The sequence below is a fragment of the Saccopteryx leptura genome, chromosome 2, assembly GCF_036850995.1.
Source record: "Saccopteryx leptura isolate mSacLep1 chromosome 2, mSacLep1_pri_phased_curated, whole genome shotgun sequence".
NCBI classification, from domain to species: Eukaryota; Metazoa; Chordata; class Mammalia; order Chiroptera; family Emballonuridae; genus Saccopteryx; species Saccopteryx leptura.
Window position 1 is genome coordinate 99897494 of NC_089504.1, and position 20390 is coordinate 99917883.

General features: G+C 40.7%; 1 protein-coding gene across 3 annotated transcripts in view; it reads left to right on the forward strand.

The window, feature by feature from the left end:
• AUH (AU RNA binding methylglutaconyl-CoA hydratase) overlaps window positions 1–20390 on the forward strand; it is a 161171-nt gene that overhangs the window by 43607 nt on the left and 97174 nt on the right. For all 3 annotated transcript variants that reach the window (XM_066368412.1, XM_066368413.1, XM_066368414.1), the window contains one exon: window positions 8570–8656. In XM_066368412.1, the coding sequence (XP_066224509.1) occupies window positions 8570–8656 (87 nt within the window). The remainder of the gene's footprint in view (window positions 1–8569; window positions 8657–20390) is intronic.

Consider the following 20390-nt stretch of genomic DNA (forward strand, 5'->3'; position numbering starts at 1 on the left):
AATCTCTCGCCCACTAACTGCGCACCAACCAGGAGACCGGGTAAAATGGCCGCCCCGCTTTTCTTTCTTTGTTTGGGTTTGGCGCGAGTGTTAGCTTGTATTGCCCGGGTTGCCACAGGATCAGTTTTTCCTCGGCTTGGATCTCCGTGCCACAGCCTGGTTCGGCCGTTTGTGCCGTGGCCTGAATCTATTCACCCCCTTTGCCCGCCTCAGTTTCTATATTCACAGTTACCAGAGAAAGCCGCCCTGTTTAGGTTAGTGAGGAAGGCGGAGCATTTCTATTCCCTATTTCCTTCGGGGTTTGGTTATATATTTAGCCAATTTTTCACTCGACCATACCTTTGGGTGTATTGCGAAGCATCTGGAGGCTCCAAGTATAGGTTTTTCTGTTTCTGGTTGAAGATCTTGTTGAGTTTTGGGGGAGATTTATCGGAATCGCTTCCTACCCCGCCATTACTCTGACGTCATCCCACCTTGTCTCATTCTTGATCTCTGGGAGAAAGCTTTCTGTAATTGGCTACTTAAAAATTTTTTTTATTGAGTGAGAAAGAGAGGAGGGAACGAGATGAGAAACATGAACTCATAATTGCTTCACTTTAGTTGTTTATTGATTGCTTCTCATATGTGCCTTGACCTGGGGGCTCAGGCCAAGCCAGCGACCCCTTGCTAAAGCCAGTGACCTTGGGATCATGTTGATCTTGTACTCAAGCCATTGACCCTGCACTGAAGCTGACAAGCCTGAGCTCAAGCTAGTGACCTCAGGGTTTTGAACTGGGGACTTCAGTGATTCAGGTGGGTGCTCTGTCCACTGCACCACCACTGGTCAATCTGTAATTGACTATTAAAGGTGATGTTAGCTATAGGTATTTTATAGTTCTTTTTTTTTTTTTTTTTTTGACAGAGACAGAGAGAGTCAGAGAGAGGGACAGATAGGGACACACAGAAAGGAAGAGAGATGAGAAGCATCAATTCTTCATTGCAGCTCCTTAGTTCATGATTGCTTTCTCATATGTGCTATGACTGGGGGACTACAGCAGATCAAGTGACCCCTTGTTCAAGCCAGCCTCCTTAGGCTCAAGCCAGTGATCTTGGGCTTTAAGCCAGCAACCTTGGGCTCAAGCCAGTGACCCTGGGGTCATGTCTATGATCCCACGCTCAAGCCAGAGTCCCCACGCTCAAGCTGGTGAGCCCTTGCTCAAGCCAGATGAGCCTGTGCTCAATCTGGCAACCTCGGGGTTTTGAACCTGGGTCCTTCGTGTCCTAATCTGATGCTCTATCCACTGCACCACTGTCTGGTCAGGCTATATAGTTATTTTTTATTGGATTAAAAAATATTTTTCTTTCTCTAGTTTACTATGAATTTTTGATTAAGAATGAAGGTTCATTTAGATATGACATGAAAAGCACAAGTGATAAAAGAAAAAATATGATAAATTGGACCTCATTAAAATCAAAACTTCATTTGCCCTGGCTGGTTGGCTCAACGTTAGAGCATCAGCCTGGCATGTAGATGTCCCAGGTTTGATTCCCAGTCAGTGCACACAGGAGAAGCTTCTTTACCCATCCCCCTCTCACTTCTCTCTCTCTCTCTCTCTCTCTCTTTCTCTCTCTCTCAATGGCTCTGTGGCCCCACCTCAGGCATTAAGAAGAGCTCAGTTGCTGAGCAATGGGGCAATGCCCTAGCTGGGCAGAACATCGCCCCCTAGTGGACTTGCCAGGTGGATCCCAGTTGGGGTGCATGTGGGAGTCTGTCTCTGCCTCCCCTCTTCTCACTGAATAAAACAAAATAAAACAAAAGTTCGTAAAACCATCAAGAAAATGAAAGGTAAGCTACAGGTAGGGGGAAAATATTTATGTCATATTCCTGAGAATTTTAAGATACAACTCTTACAGCCCACTAAGAATAAAACAGATTACCCAGTAAAAAAAAATAAGCTAAAGGAGATTTGAAGGAGATTTGAATAGACATTTCAGAAAAGAAACTCTATGAATGACTAATAAACACCTGAAAAGATGCTTAACCTCAGTAGTCAGTAGGGAAATGTATATTTAAAATCATAATATATAGCATTTCCCACCCACTTCAATGGCTATAATCAGAAAGGCAGGCTAGTGTTGGTGACTATATAGGATGAAGAGACCCTTAGGTAGTGCTGATGGGATGTAAAGTGGTGCAGCTATGGTGGAAAACAGTGGCATATTTTTGTTTTTAAGGAAAATAGAAATTTATGATATGACCCAGCAATTCCACTCCTTTGTGTCTACCTAAGACATATGACAACGTTTACACAAAGACTTGTATGTGAGTGATTGTAGTAGTATTGAAACCAAAGATAGCAGCTTTCTTATTGCCTGTCACCAGCCAGCCAAATAAGTAGAGAAAAGGATTGACTTTTTATGGGCACTTTATTCAGATGGCCAGCCATCTGAGGAGACAGGGTATTATGTACCCTAAAAAGCCATCTCAGCATCCTATCCTGAGCCAGCCTTTCTATCAGTGGAAGAAAAAGGTAGGTAAGGGTTTTAGAATTTTGAAGGAGAGTTAATTGGATCATCATAGTCAAAGTTAATTGGATTACAGTCAGACAGTGTTCCCTCCTTGGAGCACAAAAGCTTTGCTTGCAGTCCCCTGGGGCACAACAGTGGATTGATCACAGATCTCATTGGGGCACGAACGTGGATTAATTGCAGATCTCCTTGAGTCATGTAGGCCAGTTCAGGTACCCCAGTTCCTGGAACAAAGCTTTTGCTTGCATTAACCATTAAGCCTATTGATTAGAACTAAAGCCACTGTTACTCAAGTTGAAATTTTAACTGTTGGGTTCCCCTATCAGTATTTTTCATAGTAGCTAAAAAAGGGAAACAATCCAAATATCCATCAGCTGATCAATAGATAAACAAAATGTTTCATGTCTTTACAATGGAATGATACTTAGTAATAAAATGAAAAAGAGTACTGTACTGATTCATTCTTACAACATGGATGAACAGAAAAACACTGCAATGTGGAAGAAAGACACAGAGACCGTATGTGGTCATGTGCCACTTCATGGTGGGAACATATTCTGAGAAATGTGCAATTAGGCGATTTTGTTGTGTGAACATCATAGAGTACACTGACACCTGGATGAGACAGCCTCTTTCAGTAATTGTATATTTATAGAACTGACTGTGCTGTAGGTTTGTTCATACCAGCATCACCACGCATGACAAAGAGGTATGGACATTTTTCAGCTCTGTTATATCTTATTGGACCATCATATGACTCAATGTTGAGCATATATCCTTATGTGGTACATGACTATATTGTATGAGTTTATTTATATGAAAGTCCAAAAAAAGAAAAGTTATAGGAAAATAAATTAGTAGGTACCGTGGGCTAGAGGTTGGGACAGGGAGTGACTGCAGGTGGGTGTGTGGGATCGTTCTGTGCTGACGGAAGCATTCTAAAGTTGGATGGTGGTGATGGTTGTAGAATTCTGTAAATTTACTAAAAGTAATTGAATTGTATACTTAAAATGACTATTTTATTTTATATAAAGTATACCTCAAGATGTTAAAGGATGTGTTGAGTTTTTTTAATATTACACCAGTCTTGAACTTGGCCTGAATATAACTTAGTCTTTGATATATTGTATTTTATTTATATTACTAGTAGGTATGATTTAGTAATATTTTGTTTAGAATTTTTTTGAGACTGTTTATGAGAAAGCTTGTTCTGTCATGTTTTTCCTTATAATGTTTTTAGTAAGTTTTTGTTTTCATATTCTCCATGTAAGACTGTTACTTTTTTTTCCCTTCATTCTATGCTTGGAAAAATGTATTGTTGGAGCCCTATAGATATTCTTTGTTGGAAAGTTTTTAATTACATATTCAATTTTTTAAATATGTATTTGTGTTTTTAGATTTTCTTTGTCACTTTTTTTTTTTTTAACAGGGACAGAGAGCGAGTCAGAGAGAAGGATAGATAGAGACAGACAGACAGGAACGGAGAGAGATGAGAAGCATCAATCATCAGTTTTTTGTTGAGACACTTTAGTTGTTCATTGGTTGCTTTCTCATATGTGCCTTGACCGTGGGGCTTCAGCAGACCGAGTAACCCCTTGCTTGAGCCAGCGACCTTGGGTCCAAGCTGCTGAGTTTTTTGTCAAACCAGATGAGCCCACGCTCAAGCTGGCTACCTCGAGGGTCTGGAATCTGAGTCCTCTGCATCCCAGTCTGACGCTCTATCCACTGCGCCACCGCCTGGTCAGGCTCTTGGTCACTTTTAATAATTTGTTTTGTTCTGGGAATTTGTCCATATCACAAACTTTTCCAAATTTATTGGGCCAAGGTTGTTAATACTCTTATTGTTTTAGTGTCTGTCAAGTCCTCAGTACTTATTATCCCTCCTCTTCATTCTCAGCGCTGGGATCTGTGCCTGCTCTGATGTTACGCGGCTAGTCCTGCTAAATGGTCCATAGTTTGTTTGTTTTCAGAGAACCAGCTTTTTTTATTTTTCTCTCTTGCATATTTATTTTCTATTTTAAAGTTTTGTGTCCATTTTTACTATTTTTTTCTTGTACTTTTGGATTATTCTTTTGCTGTGTCTTGATAAGGACACTGGCTACCTTGCTTTATTGGTGGTTACTGTGCTGATCCACTGTGATTGTGGACACGTCCCTCTTTTTGGTTCTGTCGTGTATTGCCTTCTATATTGTGGTGCCGTCTTATTTTATGTATTCCAGGTTAGAATTTTTGAAACTTTTTTTAGTGGATCATCATGTTTATTATTATAAAATGATCCTCTAGCTTTAGTTTCTTGCGTTGGGTCCCTTTTGTCCGGTATTAAGATGAGTTTACAAGTTTTCTTTTGGTCAGTGTTGCATATTTTTTACCCTTTTACTTGAGCCATTCTGAGCCCTTATATTTCAAGGTATGCTTCTAGTAATCAGGAAGCAGTATACAATAAAATTTTAAACTCTACTCTTACAATCTTCTGCTTGAAGAATACCTTGTAGTGTTTCTTTAGTATGGGCCTACTGGTGACAGATTGTGTGTGTGTGTGTGAGTGAGAGAGAGAGATAGATAGAGAGAGAGAGAGAAATTCTTTCACCATCATTTTTGAAGGACTATCTTAGTCTCAGATTCTAATTTGGCAGTTACTTTCTGTTGAGAAGTCAGCTTGAGGTCTTAATTGTTTTTTGGCAGCTTCTAAGATTTTCTTCTTGATTTTGTTTTTTAGAAGTTGGTCCTGGTGTAATTTTCTTTGTGTTTACCATGGTTTATATTTCACCTTCAGGGGTCTCAACGGAAGCCTTGGGGTGCTGCTCCTCTTGCAAGCCATGGGCACCAATTTTGTCTCCCATTTCTAGAACATTTATTAGAAACTTACTTTTGCTTTGAAGCCCTCATACGGGTTGGCTGGCTTAGTAGTACTCCATTGCCCTCAAATAGTGTCTTACTCATTTTATCCAGTGTTTCCTGGAAGAATTGATAATAAACTGTTCCATCAGAGCTGGCAATACAAGTCCATGCAAGTGTTTTATTAAAGATGAGTAGTGTTACAGATTTATTGTTGCTGATGGAAATGATTTTTAAAAGAGGGTTACTATTGAGGATGCCAGCAGGAAGAGGATAAGGGCTGATGTGATGTCCCTGGGGAGACAAAAAGGGGTGAAATCTAGTGCAGGAGGGGACAGTTGGCCTCTGTCATGAATTAGTCCATCTGTGGTAATAGGAGGTAAGGCTGAGAATGTGGGTTCAAATCCTGGTATGTGGGTTAATTTAGTGGTCGGTGCTGGTGGAATTTCTCTTTTGAATGCTGTTGTGTTCTTTGTAAGTTGGCATCAGGATTGGGTAAGAGGTTTTGAGGTTCGAGGGAGAGAAGGTAAAAACGGTGTGTGGATGTGTACAGTTGAGTGGATGGGATAGGGAAAGACAGCAGAATTGTCCGGTGGCCTGAGGGGTCACCTGAGAGGAGTAGTCGTGGACTTAGATCAGTGGTAGTCAACCTGGTCCCTACTGCCCACTAGTGGGTGTTCCAGCTTTCATGGTGGGCGGTAGCGGAGCAACCAAAGTATAAATAAAAAGATAGATTTAACTATACTAAGTTGTTTTATCAAGATTTATTCTGCTGAACTTAGGGAAAATCCAACATAAAGTACTTGGTAAGTAATTATTATTATCTGCTTTAACTTGCTGTAACTCTGCTTTATAAATTTTATAAAGTAAAGTTACTTCCCTACTTTATAAATCACCATTACTATGGAACTGGTGGGTGGTTAGAAAATTTTACTAACAGAGATACAAAAGTGAGCGGTAGGTATAAAAAGGTTGATTACCCCTGACTTAGAGGATCGAAACCATAAAAAGAAAATAATTTTTAACTTTATAAGAAGTGAATTCAAAAACTAAAAGAACTGAGAAATACTCGGCCTCAAATAAAACTTTGGATACTCTCAAATAAAAAATTTATGATCACAGAAGGAATAGGGACAACACAATATTTTTAGATTCTGAATGTTCAAGATTGCAGGAAATGTTTCCAAGGTAAAAAACAAAAAGGTTTTTTTAAGTCTTTTGAAAGTTGTCTCAAAGTCACAATACAAATGTTTAACATTCTGTAGAGAAAGTAATTGTTTCTAGAAAAAACCTTGAATCCCGAAGAAGTTCCACAGTGATGTGTGTGGAGGCTGCTGCAGCCAGTTATCAGAGTGCGTCTTCCCAACCTCTCTGTTGGGATGGGAGGTGGGGGCAGGGCAGCGAATGACTTCACCAGTCAAGACCCAAACCCGGATTGCCTCTAGCTCCTGGCATGGCTTCCAGCAGCCTAGTCTCTAGCCTGAGTGTGGTTTTCAGGGCATGCTGCAGGGTCACAGTCAGAGTGCTGGGAAAGCCCCCTCGCCCCCTCTGCAGCACTAGTTGGGGTGTAGAGGGCACCGTAATGGTGAGGACTAATGGAGCCCGCGGTGTAGTTATGCGGCTCCTTCAGGACCAGCTCATCCAGAGACCGTCTGCCTCCCCTTCCTTGCTCTGGTTCCTCTTGCATGGATGCCTATTGCATGTAGCACTACATTTAGCTACTTTTATTAACCAACCTGTATTAGACAACATACACTGAGCAACGTTTTATATTCTTGATTTAAAATTATATTCTCAATGTTAAATGGCAATGAGTTGAACCATTATTTATTTTAACAGATGCATCCTACTGGTTTAGAAAATTTTTTTGGCCCTAATAACATTTTTCTTTCATGCTGAATTTTAAGTCTTCATGGAAAAATTAATTATGAAGACATATATCAGATATCCAAAAACATTTGCCGTATCCGTACCCACCACGTACACTACTACAAAGATTGTAGCCCTTCCTCTGTGCGTGTTGCCAGTCACATCTTTTCCTCCCCAGATGTCACCGCCAGCTGAACTTGGTATCTCTTATTTCCATGCATGTGTTAGATCCCTAAGTAGCATTGTTGCGTAACATGGTTATCCTGTGTATCTTTTTGTAATTATATATAATTACAAGTGTGTGTAATTATATATCTTTCAACATTTTTATATTTATCCACATTTATACTCTTAATTCCTTCATTCCCTTGTATACCATTTCCCAGTTTTATTATTAAGCCTTTTGATCAATATTTAGGTAATTTCCAAGTTTTTGTTATTTTATCTATGTTGCATTGAATATTAATATTCACACTTCCTTGGGCGTATGTTTGAGAGATATTCTAGGGTGTATATATGTGTGTGTACATGTATATGTCAACTGCAGCTCTCCCTCCCACAGGAAGTGTGTGGGCTCAGAATGTCCCAGCCTCAGCTGGTTGGTACTTGATGCTATGTCTAATCATGATTAATTTATAATGGGCTAATAAGAGAGTAAGTAACCAAGTGTATGCCTTCTGTGTTCTAATTTTAAGTCTTCTATTTGCCTATTTATTTAAATGGGGACCCACCCTTCTCGCATAGCTTGATATTACAAAAAGAATGTCTTTGTTAAGCCAGTGTACATGGTCCCTTAAAGAATTCTTTATTTTCCTCTGTTTCAAAGTTATGATTCTGTGATCAGCTCATAGTTATGAAATTGTCAGTTTGTTCATACGTTAAAGCCAGTGATTCTGAAAAGAGATCTGTGGTCACCATGAAATGACTTTCTTTCACAGTAGGAAGGTATGATCGGTCCTTCTCCCTAGGACAAAAGCAATGGTGGATAAAACTGCCAGCATTTTTGCAAGAACCAAGGAGGTGGCATCAGTCTGTAGTTATGTTAACATGAAGATTTATTTGTATTATTTAATGCAAAAATATTTAAAAAATTTGTAGTTTTAGTTTCTAGTAGAGTAACTATCGGTTCACATAATCTAAACAGTCTCTTCTATGAGAGCCTGTGGTAGGTGCATGAACAGCCAGATTTGTTGTTCATCCTGATGCTGGCCTTTGAGAAAGAAAGTGTAGGTAATATAACTTCTTCCATAGATAAATCAGTTTCTTTAAATTTTACATATGAATTAAAAAATTCAATTTATTGAATTAAAATTTTAATTTTTAACTGGGTTATATTTGTAAATAAAATACTTTGCAGGTGCTGACCTTAAGGAAAGAGTCAAAATGAATCCCAGTGAAGTTGGTCCTTTTGTCTCCAAATTGAGAGCAGTGATTAGCGAAATTGGTAAGTCCAGTTGAATTCTTCCTTTAGCATGTGGAAGGTGACCTTGACTGTCAGATGTAAAGAGTTGCATACTGTCTTTATATATAAAATTGGCCCCAATACTTATAATTAGATAATCGTGACCTGTAGCTAGTTGTTGTAAAATAATAGCATGTACTCTATTTGATTTGAAAATTTGTGAAGAATGTTTTATCATTAAAGAGACTTCCTATGTAAGATGAAATGGCATATGAAGATAATTGTTGTAACACAAAGAGTAATTCAGCATAAGCCTTTGACTTAAAGTATCAATACTCTAAAGTAATTTCTTATACAAATGTATTTGTAGATTTGGTGTTTTTTATTTCTTACATAAATAGAATTGTGCTATTTTCTTAGAATTACAGACTTTTTATGTAATATTTATATCTCACTACATATCAATCTACTTTATTATTAATACTTTTTAGTAATAATCCATATTATCATCCATATATTACAATTACTTTTAAAAGTTATTTATTAATGAACATTTTTTGTTATTTATAAACAAACAATGAATTTCTTTGTACCAAATCTTTCAGAACATTAGTATGTGTCTTTATAGAATAGATTCCTAAACATGGGATTATAGTTCTAACTATCATGTGTTCATTATACAGTTTAATAAATCCTACCAGATTATATTTTAAAAAATTGCAATAATTTGTATTTCCATCAATTATATGACAGTACCTGTTTCCTCATATTCCTGCCAGCATTTCATGTTGCTATCTAAAAAGTTTTTCAGAGTTAAAAAAAAAGACATCTTAATTTTGTAATTTGCATTTCCCCAAGAAGTTTTGTCATGTTTTATCTTTTTAGTTTAGACTTGTCTTTCTCATTCAATAATAAATAGGCTTTTCTCATCCTTCATCTCTTTTTCATGGCATTATTTAAGGAGTACTTATATATTTATTTGGCCTTGGTCCTGTACTGGTTTCTTCCCCACAAACTTATTCCTAGCTATTTTATAGCATTGACACCTTTGAGTTGGATCTCCCCCTATTCATTTCTGCAGAAGTCTGGTATTATAGGTCTATAAGAAAGTTATTAAATTTTATGTGCTTATTTTTTCTCATGCCAACTTTCTGATTACCTGTACCAGTTATGGTTATTTCTCAATTTTGTGTTTTCATAGTTGTTAAATTTATTATTTGTAAGTGATCCATTTTTTTCTCTTCTTTTCCCAATATTGTAACCTTATATACAGTATGTCCGTAAAGTCATGGTGCACTTTTGACCGGTCACAGGAAAGCAACAAAAGACAATAGAAATGTGAAAACTGCACCAAATAAAAGGAAAACCCTCCCAGTTTCTGTAGGATGATGTGGCAGCATGTGCATATGCGCAGATGATGACATAACACCGTGTGTACAGTGGAGCAGCCCACAGCCATGCCAGTCGAGATGTGGACAGTACAGAGGAAAGTTCAGTGTGTTCTGTGGCTTGCAAAATTTGAATCCGTGACCAAAGTGCAACGTGAATATCGGCACGTTTATAACGAAGCGCCACCACATAGGAATAACATTACTCGGTGGGATAAGCAGTTGAAGGAAACCAGCAGTTTGGTGGAGAAACCCCGTTCTGGTAGGCCATCAGTCAGTGACGAGTCTGTAGAGGCTATACAGGATAGCTACCTAAGGAGCCCTAAAAAATCTACGTGAGCCCACATCAAACTGCACTGAATAGGTATGAAACTGGGAGAGTTTTCCTTTTATTTGGTGCAGATTTCACATTTCTATCGTCTTTTGTTGCTTTCTTGTGACCAGTCAAAAGTGCACCATGACTTTACAGACACACTGTATATTTTTATATATTTTCTTTTCTTTTTTTTTTTTTTTACAGGGACAGAGAGAGAGAGAGAGAGAGAGGGATAGACAGGGACAGACAGGAGCGGAGAGAGATGAGAAGCATCAATCATCAGTTTTTTGTTGTGACACCTTAGTTGTTCATTGATTGCTTTCTCATATATGCCTTGACCGCAGGCCTTCAGCAGACCAAGTAACCCCTTGCTCGAGCCAGCGACCTTGGGCTCAAGCTGGTGAGCCTTGCTCAAACCAGATGAGCCTGCGCTCAAGCTGGTGACCTCGGGGTCTCAAACCTGGGTCCTCGACATCCCAGTCCGATGCTCTATCCACTGCGCCACTGCCTGGTCAGGCTATATTTTCACATTGCCTAAGGTCTTGGTACAATATTCAGTTGTTGAAGTGAGCATGTTTATCCTTATTTGACTTTGATGAAAACTTTTAATATTTTACCAGTAATTTATCAAGTTTAGGGAATTTTCATTTTTCAGCTAAACTGGCCTTATATTACTAGAATAAGCCACATCTGGTCCTTGTGCTTAGTGATTGTAGTAGTTTTTACCATGGTTTTTACTGTATTATATTGGATTCATTTATAATCATGAATGAGATTGACTGTCTCGTTTTGTTTTTGTGTTACGCTTTCCTGGCTCAGTGTCAAGGTTATGGAGGCAGCCTCCTAGAATGCAGTGCAAAGCCTGCCATCCTTTCTGTGCTCTCCTGGGAGTTGTCTGTTAGCATTAGACCATGTAGCTTCTTTTGGAGTCTTGTGTGGTTTTGTTATTGTTGTTTACTTGTATTTTTTTTAGAGTTAAGTTTTAAAATATATGTGTTTTCTTTTCTAGAATCGTTGTTGTCATCTTTCTGTATTTTTTTATCCTGTGTTAGTGTTAGCAGAGGCTTTTTTCTGCCTCTCTCTCCAGTGTCAGCCTAGTGGTCAGAGCCTCGTGAGGGGGATCATGGATTGTTTCCCTGTTGGTCAGAGCGCTTGATCATGGAAGGGAAAGTTGTGGCTGTCTGTAACTTTATATGTGTGCTTGGAGGAGTGGCTGAGACTGGTCCAGTTGTACACACCACCTTGATGTTTCTTCTGAATCTCTTCTAGCGTATTCATCTGAAATTGGAATTTTTCTGGGAATTTGTAAATGAAGAGCTGTTTCTGATTTTGCAGTGGCATTCTCTTTTCAGTGATCGTAGGTACAGCTTTTTTGTTGTGGATCCTGATTCACCTACCTTTTTTTATTCCATGAATATATATATATTTTAAGTGACAGGAGGGGAGAGTGTGAGGCAGACTCTCTCATGTGCCCCAACTGAGATCCACCCACAGTCCCCATCTGGGGCTGATGCTCAAATCAATCAACTATTTTTAGTGCCTGAGGCTGATGTACCCAGACCAACCAAGCTATCCTCAGCACCTGGGGTGGACGCTGGAACTAATCGAGCCAGTGGCTGTGGTTGGGGAAGAGAAAGAGTAGGGGGAGAGGGAGGAGGAGGCAGATGGTTACTTTTCATGTGTGCCCTGATCAGGAATCAAACCCAGAACATCAATATGGCAGGGCTAGTGCTCTATCCACTGAACCAACCAGCCAGGGGCCCCAATATTTTTTAATGATACTTTTCATTGCAACATTACAATGAACATAAAATTGTTAAATTACTTTTTACTGTGGCTTAATGGCTTCATTTTGAGGGGCAGGTCAAAACTAAGTTTCTCAATCATCTAATCTATTCTAATCTACTCATTTAATATATGAAACCAGGAACAGACAGTATTTTTTAAAGGGACAGATAGTGATATATTTGGCTTTGCAAAGCCATTATGGTCTCTCTCAACAGTTACTCAACCTTTCTTTTATTTTTTAAGGACTTTATTTTTCAGTTAATATCAAAATGAAGAGGAAGATACAAAGATTCTTCATATACCCCCTACGTGCACATATGCTTAGCCTCCCTCATTGTCATTCCCCCTCCAGAGTGGTACATTGATTACCATTTATGAATCTACACTGATACATCATAACCACCCAGAGCCCATAGTTCACTTTAGGGGTCACTCTTGGTGTTGGACATTCTGTGGGTTTGAGCAATGCAAAATGACATGTATCCATAATCATAATGTCACACAGTGTTTTCACGCCCTGAAAATCCTCTGTGTGAGACCTCGTCATCCCCTTTCCTCTCTGACAACTACTTTTTGGCGTCTCCATAATTTTGCATTTCTAGAATGTCATACAGTTCAAATCATACAGTTTATAGCCATTTTGAACTGGCTTCCTTCACAAGATAACATTCATTAAAGTTTCCTCCATGTTTTTTCATGGCTTGATATTTTATTTTTATTGCTGAATAATATTATTTGGATGTACCACAGTTTATCCATTCACCTAATGAAGGACATTGTGGTTGCTTTCAAGTATTGGCAAGTATGAATATAACTGCCATATAATTATGAATAAAACTGTGTAGGCTTTTGTATGGGCCTAAATTTTCAAGTCCTTTGTGTGGATACCAGGGAGCACAATTGCTGGATCCCATGGTGAGACTTTGTTTAGCTTTGTAAAGAGCTGCCGGTCCTCCAAGGCAGAGATACCATTCTGTGGTGATGAATGAGACTGTTGCTCCACATCCTCACCAGCATGTGTTCCAGAGTCTGGCCATTCTAACAGGGATGTAATGGTGTCTCGTTTTAATTTTTAGTTCCCTGGTGACATATGGGATGGAGCATCTCATCATCTACTTGTTTGCCCTCTCTGTATCTTCCTTGGTGAGATGTCTGTTAAGGTCTTTGGCCTAGTGTTTGAGTTGCTTGTTTTTCTTATTGTTGAATTTTAAGAGTTCTTTGTTTATTTTAGATCACAGTCTTTTATCTGATGTGTCTTTTGCAAATATTTTCTCCCAGTCTGTGGTTTGTCTTCGCATTCTCTTGATGTTGTTTGCAGAGCAGAAGTTTTTTGTTTTGAAGTCTAGCATGTCCATTATTTCTTTCATGGGTCATGCCTTTGGTGTTGTGCTGGCGTTCCCCCTTATCTGCAGTCTCTCTTCTTATGGTTTCAGGTACCTGTGTCAGCCAGGCTCTAAAAGTATGAAATGGAAAATTACAGAAATAAGCAAGTCATAAACTATACATTGCATCATTTTGAGTCGTGGGATGAAATCTTGCACTGTCCCGCTCTGTCCCAGCTGGGACCGGAATCATCCAGTGTGCTCACGCTGCATGGGCTGTCTGTCCCTTAGTCCCTTAGAGGCTGTCGTGGTTATGTCATGCTGTTGCAGTGCTTGTGTTCAGGGAACCCCATTAGTAGCCTAATGCCAAGTCACTTTCTCTCATCACATGGGCACTGTAGCATCTCACATCATCACAAGAAGGGTGAGTGCAGTGAAAAGGTATTTGGAGAGACTCCATATTTACAGAACTTTTATTATAGTATATTGTTATAATTACTATATTTTTGTTGTTACTCTCTTACTGTGTGTAATTGATAAATTAAGTTTTATGACAGGTAGTATGTATGTATAGGGAAAAATCATAGTTCAGTACTTATTTGCAGTTTGAGACATCCACTGAAAATGCAGTTTGAGGCAAGTCTACCTGTCAATACCCCAGAATGGAAACATAAAAAGAAAACAATAAAAGTAAAGTCTTTTTCCTATGTATCTATGGCTAATTTTGCTTGCACTTTGGAGTGCATTTCTCCACTGTAATTTGAAACAAGTGGAACTGCTGAGGTTCCCTTTGACAAATACACCAAGATAGCCTGTCATATATGTACTGGGAGGCTGTCTAGGGTATTAGTTCTGACTTAGTTCTTAGTTTGGTGATTTTAAGGGAATTTGTTATTACTATGCTTCATTACATATATGTGCTGCGTATATTCTTTATACTTGCCAAATTAGTTGTGTTTTTAAAAAATCCGTATATCTTGAGTTCAGCAAACACTTCTTATGTTATCACTTGAACACTTTTCTGTATTTTTTATGTACATTCTTTTTTTTTAATTTTATTTTCAAGAGCAGCCCAATTCTAGATTTTTAGAAAATATCTCCCAATTTTAAGGTTTTTTTCCCTAGGAAGAGAAAAGACCCTTTGATGTCCGACAGATTGGTTTGTGGACCAGATCCTCACATGGTTCCCCTCACTTAGCTTGTTCTCACTGGAGAACAGCTTCTTGGAGCTACTTTCCCGTGGGAGGAGTGTCTGTGGATGTTAGTGAGGGCTGGTGGGGCGCTCCTGCATTGTACCCGTGGGCTGTGTCATGTACACTGTGCTGGCGCCTGTTCATACCAACTCAAGACGATGGTACATTTTCAGGGACTTTGTGAGCTGGTTTTCAAAACCATAGACATCTTGAAATTGGCCATTTTAGCATTATCAGTAATGGTACAAATCGGGATTTTTCCTGCCTGTTTGATACCACTTTTGATCTTGGCCTGTTAAGGTTTTCATTTTCTACAACTGGGGGATCTTTCTTTGGGGCCTGAGGAGTGGGTGGACTTTGCTGTGCTGTGCTGTGCTGTGCTCCTCTACGGAAGAGAGTCTGGACGGGCCTGCAGCCACGGGACTCATTTGAAAGCTGTTGCACTCTATTAAAATGAGATCTTTGACAAGATATTTTTTTTTAATAACAAGATTTTAAGAAGGTCTCTATTTTTTTCAGAGTCACTAAATTCCTTACTTTACTATTCCTAACTTCTTAGAAAGCCTCTTAAAGAGTAACTCCAAAATCCTAGAACCAAATTTAATTCTTTGGTCCTTTTTAAAGAAAAAAAAAAAAGTCATACGGTTCTTTTTGAGATGTTTCATTCTAAAGAAATGGTGAATTCTCAGCTTTCTGAAAGGTTAGTTCTTGTTACAGTCTCCTCCCCCCTTTGAGGAGGGAGTGTCCAGGTTGAACGCAGAAATGTTACTTGTTAGGCAAGTGACTGCTGATGCACAGATATGAATTAATCCTGATCTAGTAACGGCTGCTGTTCCTGAACTCCCTATGCTTCTCCAGCTGCACGAGGCACACCTTTCTTCTGCTCTTTAATGTGTGCAAGTGGGCCCATCACTACTGGGATCACCATTGTCCACACTCCCCCACATTCCCTTCCCTATGGGTGACCACTTCACTTTTGTCTATGTCCATGAGTCTCAGTTTTATATCACACTTATGTGTGAAATCATACAGTTCTTAGTTTTTTCTGATTTACTTATTTCACTCAGTGTAATATACTCAAGGTCCATCCGTGTTGTAAATGTCACTATGTCATCATTTCTTATGGCTAAGTAGTATTCCATTGTACATATGTACCACATCTTCTCTATTTGTTTTGATATCCGTGCATTGGCTCAGTGTAACATTTTCTTTAAAGAGATTTGCCACAAGATTTTTATTTTGTTGGAGAAAAGTTACATTTTATATGTATTACCAAGATATGTTGAGTTTTTATGAATTGTTTCAATGTTTATTGAAAATCTCTCCATTTGGAGGTCTCAGATGTGGACGCCAATCTAATTGCCACTGTCCAGTACTTTTCTTACTTCCTTGCGGGAACACAGTGGGCTTTCCCACCTGTATCTGATGTCTAGTATAGTAACTGGCACACGAGGCCCCTGCCTGAAAGGGTGCATCGACTAGCATCCTATTGGGGCAGCCAGGTGAGCCAGGTTGTACTGCTCTCCTCTCACCTTCAGATGCATCCTCCCTGGAAGCCCTTTCTGTCTGCCTCCGCCTAAAATCGCAAAAATCATTCCTGTACTGGCCTGAGTTTGATCCTGTCTTCTCACCCAGTTCTTGCTGCTTCCAGGATGTGACAGAGAACGACAGAAGGAACATGGGTAGAGCAGTTTGATTATTTATTGTGACTAGTAAATTAGGGTAATTATTAGATATTTGCTAGCTTGGAGTGGGAGGTGTGGCTCAGGAGTTCCAAGTTTGAAATGTGAAGGTAGAGGCATCCAAGTGGTGATGGCAGGCAGGCGACCAGAAATGAGTTGGAGTTTAGGCAAATAGTCCAGGCTCGTGATGGAAATTTGGGAGCCATCGGATTCTGGATGGCATGTGGAGCCTGGAAACTGCATAGGGGAAAAAAGTCTGATGACCCTGAGGCCTTAGAATCTTCAAGGCTGGAGTGAGAAATAAGCAGAAAGGTGATTGAGCCGCATCAGCCAGGATCGGGAGAGAGAAACAGTATTCTGCAAGCCGAGTGAAGAAAGTCGTTCATGAAGAAGGAAGGTGTGATCAGACAGGTAGCAGGCCGAGTAGGATGAATGCTGAAGGACTGACTACTGGGCTTTGCTCCATGGTCGCACCTGGTGACTTGAACAAGTGCCCTTTGGCGAGGCTGTCGGCGCCGCTTCCTTGGCTGGCAGAGATGAGAAAGCGCCACTCCTTGGGCAACTTGGGAAGCCCCCTCGTCTGTTGGGTTTTTGGTTTAGGTTCATTTAGAAAAAACTGATTATTTGAAATTTACCCTGTTTATGTATAAATACTTCCCATAATTTGATTTCCCCCTCAAAACTAGGTATATAATAGACCTTTTTATGAAGCATTCACATCTGATTTATCATGGGCTAATAGTAGTCTTTGATGTAAGATTCAGATTTTTGAATCTGGGTAAGGTATGAATAACTTTTACCAAAGTTTAAAGTGTGGTATTTGTCACTTCATCCATTTAGTCATTATATTCTCTTTAATTATAAAAAATGTTAATCTAAGTATGTGCTTGTAAAGTAAACTTGTAGTAGTATCCCATTTTAGGATTTAGAGAATCCTGAGTAGGGGATACAGAAGGGCTTGCCTAAGTTCCAGGCACACCCCTTTCAGGGTTTCCCATTGATTTAGAGGCCTCTTGTTTATTCACAAAAAAAATCCAGAGGTAATCGATGCTTTAGAGTTTAATAGGTTATCACCATTATAAAAATCAAAGCTTTTCCAGATGTTTCATTTTCTTTTACTTTATCTGAAATAAAGCTTATTCTGAAAATACTTAAGTACTATCACAATGACGATAATACAGTCAGAGAGGTTATGCACTTGTAATGTATTTTCTTGGCTATTACCTAAATGATTACTGTATTTGACTTTTATTTTAGATGTTATGTTCACTTTTTTTTGTTTGTTTGTTTGCTTGTTTCTTTGAAGGTCAAGGAGATTTTCTAAGTAAGGAATTTAGTTACATTGGATTCAATTCAGGTTATATTTTACCACAATCCCGAAATTAATGTAACGACTAGAAATTGGAAAAAATGACTTATTGAATGTGAAAGATGGGTGGATGGAATAGTCCAGTTAACTCTTTGTTATTTTTCCAAGTAATAACTGTCAGATTTTAATTTTAGTTTTTTTATCCTTCTGCCAAGCATGATGGGAATTGGCCAAGTGCTTGGGAGCCATTGTTCCCTCTGAGTGAGCGCCGGCCTGTGAGTCATGTTGAGAATAGTTGCACCGCGTCGTTTGCAACCTGGGTCTCCTTTCCTATTTGGAATTTTATTGCCTTTGTTGAGTTGCATTGTGTTAACCACATGTCTTTGGATGGTTTTGTGAAAATTACTCTGTTTTGGTAAGTGTAAGGTATTTTTCCCCGCTGAGAAGGTAGGAAGAGGCCAGAGCCACGAAGTGTGGAATAACAAAAGGCTTTATTGAGTACAGAGCGCGCATCCCACATGCCTGGCGAGGTTTCCTGGCCCCGAGGAAAGATGGAGGCCAGGGAAGTCGCAAGGATTAAACCGCGTGGGAGATATTGAAAGGGTTCCTCTAGGGAAGTTGAGCTAATATGACGTGGTGAAATCTCACTGGCTGGCAGATGGTCGCTTTTTTCCAAAGGGTTCCTGTGAAGCTTCTTTTGGTGCGCTTGGTTGTGGGTGGTCCTAGCCAAAGTTCGCAGGTTTTGGTTCCCCACGTGACCATCCCCCATCTCCACCGACCTTACATTCTGACCTTTTGTGTTAAATAGAAAAGGGGCGCCGTTGATTCGTCTGGCTACTTCCTGCTGATTAGGGGCATTGTGGGGAACGGGAGATCGGAGGGTGGTCACGAGGAACATCTGTGTGGCCGTGAGTTGAGAAACTTCGTGGATGCGGTCCTGTAAGGATTTTAAAAAAGGCCCTGGCCGGTTGGCTCAGTGGTAGAGCGTCGGCCTGGCGTGCGGAAGTCCCAGGTTCGATTCCTGGCCAGGGCACACAGGAGAGGCGCCCATCTGCTTCTCCACCCCTCCCCCTCTCTTTCCTCTCTGTCTCTCTCTTCCCCTCCCACAGCTGAGACTCCATTGGAGCAAAAGATGGCCCGGGCGCTGGGGATGGCTCCTTGGCCTCTGCCCCAGGCACTAGAGTGGCTCTGGACGTGACAGAGCGATGCCCTGGATGGGCAGAGCATCGCCCCCTGGTGGGCGTGCCGGGTGGATCCCGGTCGGGCGCATGCGGGAGTCTGTCTGACTGCCTCCCCGTTTCCAGCTTCAGAAAAAAAAAAAAGAGGAGTAATAGGGGGATATGTAGGGTCCAGTCTTTTGGTGAGTTGGAGATGGATGGAGTTCAGTGGTTCCGACTGCCAGTGGTCCTATAAGGAGGCAAGCTTGAGGCAAAACTGCATGTCAGGAGTGGCGTAAAAAGGGGAAAGGAAAGGGTCCCATCCATTCCCATAACCGAGACCTGTGAGGGAACTGGAGGTCCAGAGTGTGATGACAAAACAGAGAAGGTAGCCCCCGTGTCCACAAGAAATGAGATGGACTTACCCAGTTGTTGCAGCATACCCTGGGTTCTCCGAGTCCAGGCCATGTCCTAGGAGTTTGAGCGATGCACCCACCTGGCTGGGTTGACCTTCCCATTCGGGTGGCTTGTCCTTCATGTAGAGGCGCCGAGGAAAAGCCTGGTGCCCAAAGGGGCAATCACTTCGCCAGTGACTGGGCTGCTTGCAGTCAGGGCAGGGCTCAGTGGGCAGCTGCCGGCAGGAGCCCTGCCAGGACCAATGATCCTGCTTGCCACACTTAAAGCAAGCTGCTGGTGGCTCTGCTGGTCTCAGGGTTGCCACAAAAGTCGAGGTTTGGAGCATTACCTTCTGCTGCATGCGGGCCTGGCAAACAGCCTTGGCCTGTTTCTACTAGTTGGGACCGTTAAAAACTTTAAATGCCGTGTTCACAGGTCCTGGATAGGGGTTTTGGGGGAGGGTTGAGAATAAGAGGAGGAGGGCTTGTGCAGAGCCCGGCACCCAGATCCCACAGGAAACGCTGGAGCCAAAGGCAGCACAGGGCCAGAACTTCTTGCAAGAAAATTGGGGTTGGACGTCCTGAAAACTAGTGTAAGAGCCAATGCCAGGTTGAGAATGGCCTGATGGAGGAGGGGTTTAAGAATACAGTGCAGAAGGGAAGGGCCCCTGGCCAGCAGGGGAGGAGAAAGAGAGATGGTTGTGGTGAATAAGAAACCGGATTTTGCAAAGGGAGGGGAGGGGGCTCTCAGAGGGAAGAGACCTGAGCCCAAAAGAGGTCCACAGAAGGACCAGAGAAGTCCCGAGAGAGGGGCGCCCCCGGGGGTCAGACAGGAGGGAGAGAGAGTTGGGAGTCCACGGAGAAGGAAAGATCAGGAGTGGAGGTTTGAGGTGAGGTTTCTTTGGCCAGAAAAAGGCCTGTGCGGTGGAACAGGTGGCACAGAGATTAAGGATGGGTGCGTGAATAATTAGAAGCCGTGTATGTAAGAGATCTCCAATCAGTTCCCAGCTTTTTTGGCGATAGTTAAATTGGTGAGGGTGTTAAAACTGAAAGTCCCTTCAGTAGGCTAATTCAGTGGGTTCTGTGGCCTGGCCACAGCAGAGAAGAAGAACGGTTTCTTCTTCTTCTTTTTTTTTTTTTTTTTTATTTAAATTATTTATTTATTTATTTATTTATTTTTTACAGCGACAGAGAGTGAGTCAGAGAGAGGGATAGATAGGGACAGA